Genomic DNA, 10,305 nt, shown 5'->3' with positions numbered 1-10,305 from the left:
GCTTCGCGAAGCTGCTTCCGGACCGTTCAAGTGGGCGGTAATAATTATGTGATGGTAGTCGGAGATGGAAGTGAAAGGAAAAGACTATAGCTTTGGGAATAGTGAACTCAAGAGATAAATTTACTCTTAATCGGTTGTGTCCATACCAGTAGTGACGTCATCAGTGGGAAGAGAGACTCTACTGGCTCGGCGGCATTCCTGTCAGTGTCTTTGGTGAGGATGTGTTGTTGGCTTCACCATGGTGTCAAGGGTGTCTTCCACTAGCCCGCATCCCCATGCTAGCCATGCTCTTCAAGGTGTGATGACGTAGACAGGTGACGAGACGAGGAATTTTTTCAGAGAACTCACTCCTCTCTAGGAATTCGTCCTTCTCGGGCCAACCGATTCGGACCTAGTTTTCTGGTTTTCCAGGGACACGTATTAACACATACAGAGGATTATCCTATAGTCCCCGCATAGTTCCACGGATTCCGTCTGCAAACTTATGATTTAGGCTATGTTTCTACACTCTGGCCAGACCAACATTAGACTAGAATTGGTTCATGCGTTACATCAGGTGCTCCGCCGGGAGAGCATTACAACGTTTATACCGAGATCGAATACTTCAGTTCAATTGTTTCCTTCCTTCGAGGAAAGTATAGCCCTGGAATATTTTGTACACTGAATGCCGGGACGATTTTCTCAGAATTGTGCCAGTGTGGGAACCCACGTTGAGGAAAGAGTCGGTGAATTTTCTTGAATATTCGATCTATATTAACTCCCTTGGAAGTGGAATATGCTTGGACCTTCAACGAGAAATATGGCGTCACCAACAGACGGACCCTCTTTGTGATAAAACGAACTCCTTCGGTAAGGGGCCCAATCTTGTGACAATTATAGGGTAATTTTCCTGTCGTTTTCTTGTTTTGTCCCTTTATTATCCCCCACTATTGATTGACCCCGACTTTCACCATAACTGAGTTTGATATTTTGTCAATGATTATGCGAAAAGTGTTATTTATACATTATACTTGGACCTACTCTTACACATTGCACTGCTAGTTCCGTTAATGCACGTTGCAATTTCGTCGTGCCGTGCTTTCTAGAAAGTATGCCGTACAAGAGTTTTGGTCTGAGATTGAAATCTCTGCTGAATCAATCAGGTACTCTCAAGATCAATGTTCTCAAGGGATTGCTAGCACTTGAATAAAGATTGCTTTTTGTTCTTTTTTATTTGTCTTTGGTGGCTCCGAGACAATAATAATTTGCATTTATATAGTCAGAAACTGTTCTCTTCTATTTGATTTGGATAGTGATTACACATTCTGTTATGAATTCGAGAATTTGAGTACATGAGCTCCCTTACGTAGGCCATTTGCTGTGGGGTCCCAAATGTGACTGTTTACCTACAAACGTGTACTCGCTCTGGATATTATTTTTTACGTGTGCACAGTTTTCGACATTTGCAGACAGAGTTGCGTATCCGACATGATACACTTCGCAGAAAAATGTATCATGGGTATCATTGTACCCTTGAAAGTACTTTCTTGATTTTTGCGAGTGAGGATTTTCTTGACGCAGTTTTAAATTCACTCTTTCCTCTAACCTACTTCCAGTTCTCTCAACGGCACCATGGTATCGACAGTGTCGTCTCCCCCGCTCTCCTCCCATCCCCACCCGCCCTTCCCTTCCCCTATAAACCTCTAATCCACTTCGGAAGTTCGTATCATATTCGGCGTGTAATTCCAGGAGGCTTTTGATTAGCATTTTTCATCATAGTGAGTCTACTTGAAGCTACTTAATTATCGCCAAAGATACGTTGTTTTCGGGCTGACTTTTTGAGGCACTCTTTAAAGGTACCTGGAACGGTTCACTCACAAAACGACGAAATGACTTCGTTATTGTTAACATCACTTCGTTATTAACATAAATGATTACGTTAACAGTTTACAATTATGTTAATCGTGATATGACTTCGTTATCTCATTTCTGCAAACTTTATGTCTGCAAGGACATAGTTTTTATCAGGGGCTGACTCTAAAAAAACTCATTGTACATTCAAATCAATCAATTCATGTTATAAGTGAGTGAAATCAGATAAGTATGCCGGCAAAAGATGATGTCAGTTGATCTAAAAGTGTATCATCTTAAATGAAATGGCAAAACACGATAGGAGTGGATGTTATTTGAATCCCAACTTACGGCATTCATAACTATTGTGGTATTTGCTTTTCTCCAAATAGGAAAAGGTTACAAAGAAAATACTGCGAAATCACTTCCTAGCTTGATCAATGATGTTCGTCCCTCTGAATTCATCTTAACCGATCTGCCATGAACAAAGTCTTATTTTTGTCCCTGGCGCAAGTTTGATTTATAGTGAGCTCTCCTTTAATTCACCTTATTTGGGAGCGAAGTGCATTGACAGCGTGGGTTAGAGACGCAGTTTCCCGTGGCCGCCCCAAACCTGTCCATGCCGCGGAGTGTATGGGAGCGCCTTATAGCATTCAGCCGTCGGGTTCGGCTGCGCCAGGAAAAGGATGATCTAAGAATACGATGGCCCGCATTTTGAAGTCTGGTCAAACTTGTACCCATGCTTAAAGCAAGAAACTCTCATTTGGAAATCACCGATTCGGCTCTCAGACGGAAAAAAATTCGCTTGCGACAATACATTTCAATGATACTCATAATCATCACAACTGTTAAGTTGTGATTATGATGTAACGCTTTCCCTTGGAAAATACATTTTCCAGCATCCTGAGGCTGCTGAGCTGATTCAACTAAGAAGGCTAACATTTTCATCACATACATAACAAACAAACAAACAAACAAACCAAAAGCAAACAAAATCTGATATGGTTTGAATGTGGTATATCATTCTGTGCAAATTTGCACACTCTTGGCACACTTGTATTACATGTACATATATTACTTCAATACAAATGCATCTTTTTGGAATATCACATTATATATATATATATATATATATATATATATATATATATATATATATATATAATTATAAATTATGATAAAAATTAGTCACTGCAGTCATGGTCTGTGGTATAGGCTATATTGGTTTGGTTCAGCATGTGGTGCTTTCAATTAATAACGATGGGGATTTTCTTTCCTGTGACATCCATGCACACTGGAACAGAGTGGTTGGTGGGCATATCATGATGACTTCTACAATGTGACTGAAATTTCATCTTACTCGTACAAAATGAGTTTAATTGCAAAGCTGACAAGCAGGTCCCTCTGAACTAGACATTAGCCATGTCATGTACGTATTCATTTTTATGGATAATTAGTGATCAGCGATGATAAGATTTGAAGTCTGACCGTCTGCTCTGGGTTGCTGCTGCATTTGCGTTCCTCTGTCATTTTACTACCTCCAATTATTATTGATGTTAATAGAGTTGATATTGAATATCGTATTGAATTATATTGATTAAAATTTCGTAGCAAAATTTCCCACTTGTCTGTAGTTTCTGTGCACAAGGATATATTTCTTACTCCCTTTTTTCAATCTCGAGAAAGACTTACCAGAGTGAAAATCACACGACACTCAACCTTTAAAGGATGTCGCTCTGACTTCAGTCAGGTGTAGGTGGATGTTTAAACGGACCGTACATAAACATGACATGGATGTGAGAATGCTGACGAGGCCCCAATTGGCTGTAATCACATATTTACCGTCTGGGTGTTGATCGCTCTCTCGTTCCTTGTAGTCGAGGTTGATTGGAAGGAATGCCACCAGTCCACCTCTTCCTCTTCTCTCCCGATTCCTCTCCCTTCCTCCCACTCTCTTCCTCTCTCTCTGACTCATGGTACAAGTCCTGTAATTGCATCATCCCATGTCGTCTTGAGTAAGTGCCATTCGTCAACATCATCGTTTTCGACATCGTCAACGCCATAAGAAAACATTCTCGGCTCGATTACCGACAAAATGGCGACGACGATGACCGACAATTGTTATTGAGGATGACTGGTATGGATTGTTGCCATAATTTCGTTTCTGACCCAGGTGCACTAACGTTCCTGTTCAAGGACTATAGTGATAATGGTGTTTGTTATGCCACATTGTTTCGCAAGCCCATGTCACCGTATAACTGTATGAATGGGTGTTTAGTAAAAGTTTCATCAATGGAAGATTCAGCACATATACAGATATAGGCTTATTCTAATTGAATGAGAAAACTTTGCCGGCCAGGATCAAGCAATTTTGATAGTCCATTGTTATCATAATGTTTTGTCCAAAGACTATCGACACTTCGGTCGGTAGGTGCCAAGAGTTTATTCTGCTTTCCCCAAAAACAATCAAGGATTGCCGCATCCCGCCAAAATGCAGAACCCCTCCCTCGTCCCTTCATAGCGTACTGCATCCCGCGTGCACACACAGCTTCTCACTGAGGCGCCTCATCAAACAACTTTTAACATGAGTGACTTGCACAGCAATGCGACGATATCTTAAAATCAGAGACTAACATTAATGGATTTACAAAAATTGTACTTTAGACAGACAAATGAAATAAAAGAAGATGAAAACATGGCAAATTAGATGATTCATCTATCTACTTCCGATCAGACAAGCGTATCCTGGCCGTATTTCCAAATTTCAAGAAACTTTGTCATGACACCGTCTGCGATGATCTGGTTTTGCAACCGGTTACAGAGTTTCCGAACCAGGAGCAAAATCGATTTTCAATTAAGAATCGGAAGTGAGCTCGTTTATCGAAGGTGACCTTGTAACATGATCGACAGAGCTTTAGAAAAAGTAGGGGAAGTGTAGCTTCTTACAGAAGACGATATGAGGATTCTAATATAGCAACCAGATTTCCGTCCACGCTTTCTTTCCCGGCGCACCTTCGATTCAATGGAAAGGGGGGGGGGGGGGGTGAATGGATTGATATTAAAGTGTAGATCTGTCTACTCCACTATAAAAGAGAGTCTTGTGGTGTGTTTGAAATAACGTTGGTCATGTACGTGGTGCTTGCTGGTCGCAGCCGCCGTTAACCTAGTACAGATTGTTGGTATGTTAAAGTACATTAAAGAGTTTCGTAATGCGTCCTGTTCGAGGATAGAATACCATCCTCTAATGCAAACTTTGGTGTTGCAAGCCGGTTTAATCCAGGACTCTCAGAAAATGTCGTTACATAATTATGAAAGATTGTTAAACTTGTTTGCGTCGCTCTTATATATCACATAGCAATTAGCAATAGTGTTATCTTATGATAAGTTGACGGATCACATTAATTGTTTGTTTCATCTACCGAATGCCGTGATATATGACTTATGAAATTCAAAGCTGTCATAACACTTTGCGAACAAAACCATAGTTATGTGTGTATACACATAATAAACCCATTTTGGGGTTTTTTTCGGGGGGCATTAGTGGCGGTAGCATACATAAGATATACATCCAATCTTGTCGATAATGTAGTGTCGCAATCAAAGGTGCATATTGAATATTCATCATAGCTGTATATTGAGAACTGACATTGATTTTTGCAGAGCTGGAAATATTGTGCTATCTATAGATGTCTTGACGTCCATCGCGAGATATCGACTTGTTCGTAAAATTATCCATACGATGTAAAAATGATAATTTGATGATTTTCATGATTATTTCGACTTTTCTGTTTTCTTGCTTCTTCAGAATCTGGATCATGGACCCTTGTAGGGTGCTCCTCTCACTGGTAATTTCGCTGCTGTCCGTGGCGGGACCAGCCTCATGCATCAGAGTGTGTGGTTCGGAACTCGCCGACGCTCTGCGATTGGTCTGCAAGGAAAGGGGCTACTATGCCGCCCAAACACCTCTTTGTAAGTAACCATGGCAATAACCAGACCTCTCTTTACTGTAGATGAGGTTCCAATGACGTCACCAAGCCATGTTGGGGCGAAAACTGCGTATGTGCTTGTATATATCTGTAAATAAACTGTATTATAATGTAAATAGCACAGTCTGCAAGAATCTTCAGCCTAATGAAGGAGGCAGACTTAATCAGAAGAAGCGTTGCATCCCACGTCCCATGATAGGCAGGCGGGTACTGGTATGCGGTACGCGTACGGCGCGCCAAAACAACGCGTTTAATACACACGTGATTTGTTCCCCACCCCCCCCCCCCCCCCCACCCCCGGCAACGCGTCATTTGACGTCATGGAACTTCGTCTATTCGTCCTGCCTATCCCACCTCAGTAATGTTAAGAAATTCATTCCCATGGTTAGTTTGCAAGTAGATATTAGGTCTAATCCATTTTAACTTCTTATCCAAAGCAGAGTTGGTTAGTATGATCCCAAGAAGTAATGTTGATAACAAGCCCAGGCAAACTTGTCATGTGTTGTTTCGAACATAATTAATGACTACGCCCCTTAATCATACTGGCATCGTTCATCATTCCACAACGAGTCCTATCAGTTGTTAAATACCGAACATCAACTTGTGCAAATTCCTGCGGCGTTTCACTCACTATGCTCTGTTGATGGTGCATACTTATCCCTATGTAAAGGATTATTGAAATGTAAAACTCAGCTTAGAAGAGGGAAATCAGTGAAATTGCAGAAAATTTGCTTAAGCCAGTCATCATCGATGATTTTTTTCACTGCTCGCAAAAATGTGACGTACTCGAAGAATCAACAGATTAGTCACCGTTGATAGTTCCGCCGCTATAAACGCCCCGCTCCTTGTGGCCGAAAGGTTATATTCTATGGTAGCCGTAAATGAAACGAGGTAACAAAGTTTACACAAAAAAAAAGAGAGAGGGAAAAATGCATGTCATCCGTTAGTTTTTATGGCAATCTGTGTGTTATTAACACACTCGCCCCGGTTCAGTGATGTTTTATTGGAAAGGGTCACCTTGATTCATGACACTTATTTCAGCGGGCAATCTCTCTCTTCCGACCCTATTCATGTTGCATCATTTTCTATCCCCCCCCCCCCACCCACGAGTTTCCTCGCCCGTTGTCTTCCCCCTTTCTGTGTCTTCCCCCTCGCCCGCCTCTTTTTGTTTTCTTCTCTCTCCTATTCTTAATATTGCATCAGCTAATACGCCTCTTGTTCGAGCTATCTTGAGAGATCCCTCGCACTGCAAGTTTCAGATAATAATCCTAAAGTACGCACTCATGTCTTACTTTGGCACTCATATCACAATTTTGGTAGAAGGGACAATACATGGACGTGTTATTCACACGACGTATCAATATTGAAAGATCAAACAGAGGCGGGCGAGAGCTATTAAAATATGAATATCTGGGCCACATTTCATAAAGAGTTGATGTGATAGCAAGTCTTGCTGGAACGACAATTGTCATGGTTACGACAAGAATCGAGGTTCCTGATTGGCTGTTGCTATGGGAAGTTGCCATTTCAGCAAGAGTTGCTATTGTAGCATCTTTTATGAAATTGGGCCCAGGAGTTCCAAATTTAAGCAAGCCTAAGACAACAATAACAACAAGATCCCATGCATTCGACACAGCGCCCAGGGAGTCCAGGGACTACCTTAGTAGTATCTTGATAGGATCAAAAATAACGTAGAAGCCATAGTAACGGTTAATGGCCGTCTTATTACAAGGTTAACGGGTGGCAGGTCGAATAGGGAAGAATCCCCGATCGGTGAATGAAAAAGGGAATGCACAGGAAGTCATTGCTGTATCACCTTATTGAAATAGAAGCAAATCGAAGACACCGATATCGGCAAGGAAAACAAGGGAGGAGGAGGAGGAGGAGGAGGAGGGGGGAGGGGAAGGATAAAAATCAATGGTGGAAAATGACTCCTATTCTTTGTGCGAATAATTATGTTCCTAACCATCAACAGCTTTTTTTAAACGATATTTTCCGTACTTGAATTATTCATTGGAGCTAAATAAATGCTGAAGAAATCATTCAAACTCTGTATTTGCTCACGGTATTACGTGCCGTTGAACCCATTTGATTTTCGACACTGTACCGCGAGACTATTCCCATTCATCTCATCATGAATACTTCTCTCGCTTCTGTGCTTCACTTTATATTAGTCTCGCATGGTAACTTTCATTGTATTAATGATTGTCTTTTTCAAGTTTCCAAAGATCACGAACTTAAGCCGCTGAGCCGCCGAGACCTATTGTGCAAAACTGCTCACTAGATGGCAGCATTGCATTGTAGGGCAAAGGTGAGTGCTGCCATAATGATTGTTCCCGTGCAATCTTGGAAAGTTATTGTAACAAAAGGACCACAGAATCGCCCAATAAGTGCACGGTGGCGGCCAATGCGAACAACCACAGAACTGACGACTCGACATCACAACCGCAAGGCGAGTCGAGTGAAAGACTGACGGAGAGCAACACCAACACAGCGACAAATCTGGAGCAGCCTACTGCCGTCAGCTCGCCGGATGCGTCCCCGTCGACAGGGGTCGAGCAACCGCCGTCGAGTGTCAATACGTCCAGTGTGGACAAGCCGAAAAGGAAGAAACCGAGGAAAGACTCGTCGGAAGGGCGTGGTACCTCCACTGTTTCGAACGGTGAGCGAGAAAGGACTCCAACAAGAGGAATGAGTAAGGAGGAGAGGAGGAGATTGAAGAGCGAAGAGAGGAAAGCGAGCCGGGAACGCAAGAAGGAGCTGAGTAGGGAAAGGCGGCGAAAGAAGAAAATCCAGAGGAAATTGGAGAGGAAGAAGAAGAAGCGGTTGGAGTCAGCTGAGCGTTCCCGCGGGACAGACATGCTGGGATTGAATGAAGAGACCACACTCATAAGAGAACCTCTGGGTGTAGATGTGAGTGTAATAAGGCATAGTAATGCATAGTAAAGCTAAGTAAAGCTTAATGCATAGTAAAGGTAACATCTCGAAAGAAGTAATAAAATCTTATTTTGCTCTTCAACGTTCAATTAATCTTGTAAATTTTTTGTTTGTTTGTTTGTCTGTATACATATGCTTTTGTTCAACTTTCAGTGCTTTTTGCCTTTAATTCAAAGGAAAGGGTCTTGTCCCCAGTGAAACCATTTTTTTTTCTGTAATAGAAATCAAAGATATTATTTTCTCTGCAACAGTTAAAAATAACTAAAATGTTGGTGTGGTTTTCACTGCAAATGTCGAACACTTACAGCAAGGACTGTTTTATGTTGAATTTCCACTCTCCAAGCGTTTCTAAGTGTTCATAAAGGGTAGTAGCTCCCATGAAAGAAGATTCTCTTTACTTTGTTTTGAGATAAAAATGATACCTGCAAAACAATGTATCTTGTCTTAACAGAGGAATTATGGCATTAGAAGCTTTTGCGCTGTCAACCTCATAGTTTCATTGTCAAATAATTACTCAATGAATGCTACAATTCTGATGATTCATGTTCTCTGTCTCATTGATTTGACAACCTTACAGACGCGGAGAACACGTTCGAATCTGCCAAGAGTGTCCAGAGAACTCTCCGTTGCTGCAACGCTAGCTCATGAGGCGACACCGGGCCAGTCGGAGCACGCAACACGACGCCGAAGGAATGTTTTGCAGCAGATCACCGATTTGTTTCTCTGACAGCTCCAGCGCACAATGAAAGCACAGTGGCGCGTTTGACGTGTGAACTATTCCTGTGTTTTCAAGCTACAAAGACAGAGTTGCCTACAATAGGGGAATCCGAGCAATCTACTCGTCTTCACTTTTCAGTAATGAGATTGACTAAACACGAGTGATGCTGAGTATGTGTATTCACCGTAGGACAGATAATGATTGCCCCGTGAAATCACTCCGATTTTGCCTGTACAGAGACCAGGTTGTAATGATGCGGACGCTAATACCGGTGGAAGAGGTGGCGTGGTTGTAAAACTGATGAGTCGCTGACCGACCGTGAGGGTAGCGCAAGATTAGGTCGAGTGCGTCGGAAGATGGAATGGCGTTAACTGTCGTCGTACACACGTGAGCACTACCCGTCCATTTGCAGCAATGCGAGAAAACAAATGATGACAGTGTGTCATAGGATACTTTCAGCGAAACTTTGGAGCTGTGCAAATCTCCTCTTTACGCTGCGTGGACTGCTACGGCCACATCTTCACCGAATCAAAGTCTGAATAGAAACAATTCTTCTAATGTAACATTCTTTAAACCGAAGAGGATGTCATATGAATTGTATGTGGTTCATGTGGGACCCCCGAATTCATTGAGAGACCCAGGGGTATGAAATACCCGAATATTGTATCTTTTAAGAAATACCAGGTGCGTTGACAGTCGAAGTTAGTTTCTTCGGAAAGACTTTAAATTGCAGTACCGAAGGAGAGCTGTCAAGCACATGACACCATTCAGGATTCAAATGTGCTGCACATGTCTGTGGTCTTACTATCATTTTCATTATTTTATTTTTGACTG

General features: G+C 42.0%; 1 protein-coding gene across 1 annotated transcript; it reads left to right on the top strand.

Annotated features, from left to right (window-relative positions):
* Window positions 1-5,645: 5,645 nt before the first annotated feature.
* On the top strand, window positions 5,646-9,480 carry LOC139735358 (uncharacterized). The gene is made up of 3 exons (XM_071646103.1): window positions 5,646-5,799; window positions 8,128-8,729; window positions 9,331-9,480. The coding sequence occupies exons 1-3, from the start codon at window positions 5,646-5,648 to the stop codon at window positions 9,478-9,480; spliced, it is 906 nt and encodes a 301-aa protein (XP_071502204.1).
* Window positions 9,481-10,305: the final 825 nt, after the last annotated feature.

The sequence above is a fragment of the Diadema antillarum genome, unplaced genomic scaffold (genome assembly GCF_040938485.1).
Source record: "Diadema antillarum isolate AM-2024a unplaced genomic scaffold, OU_Dant_1.0 seq00000570_RagTag, whole genome shotgun sequence".
Taxonomy (NCBI): Eukaryota; Metazoa; Echinodermata; class Echinoidea; order Diadematoida; family Diadematidae; genus Diadema; species Diadema antillarum.
This window is presented reverse-complemented; position numbering and strand designations above follow the sequence as displayed.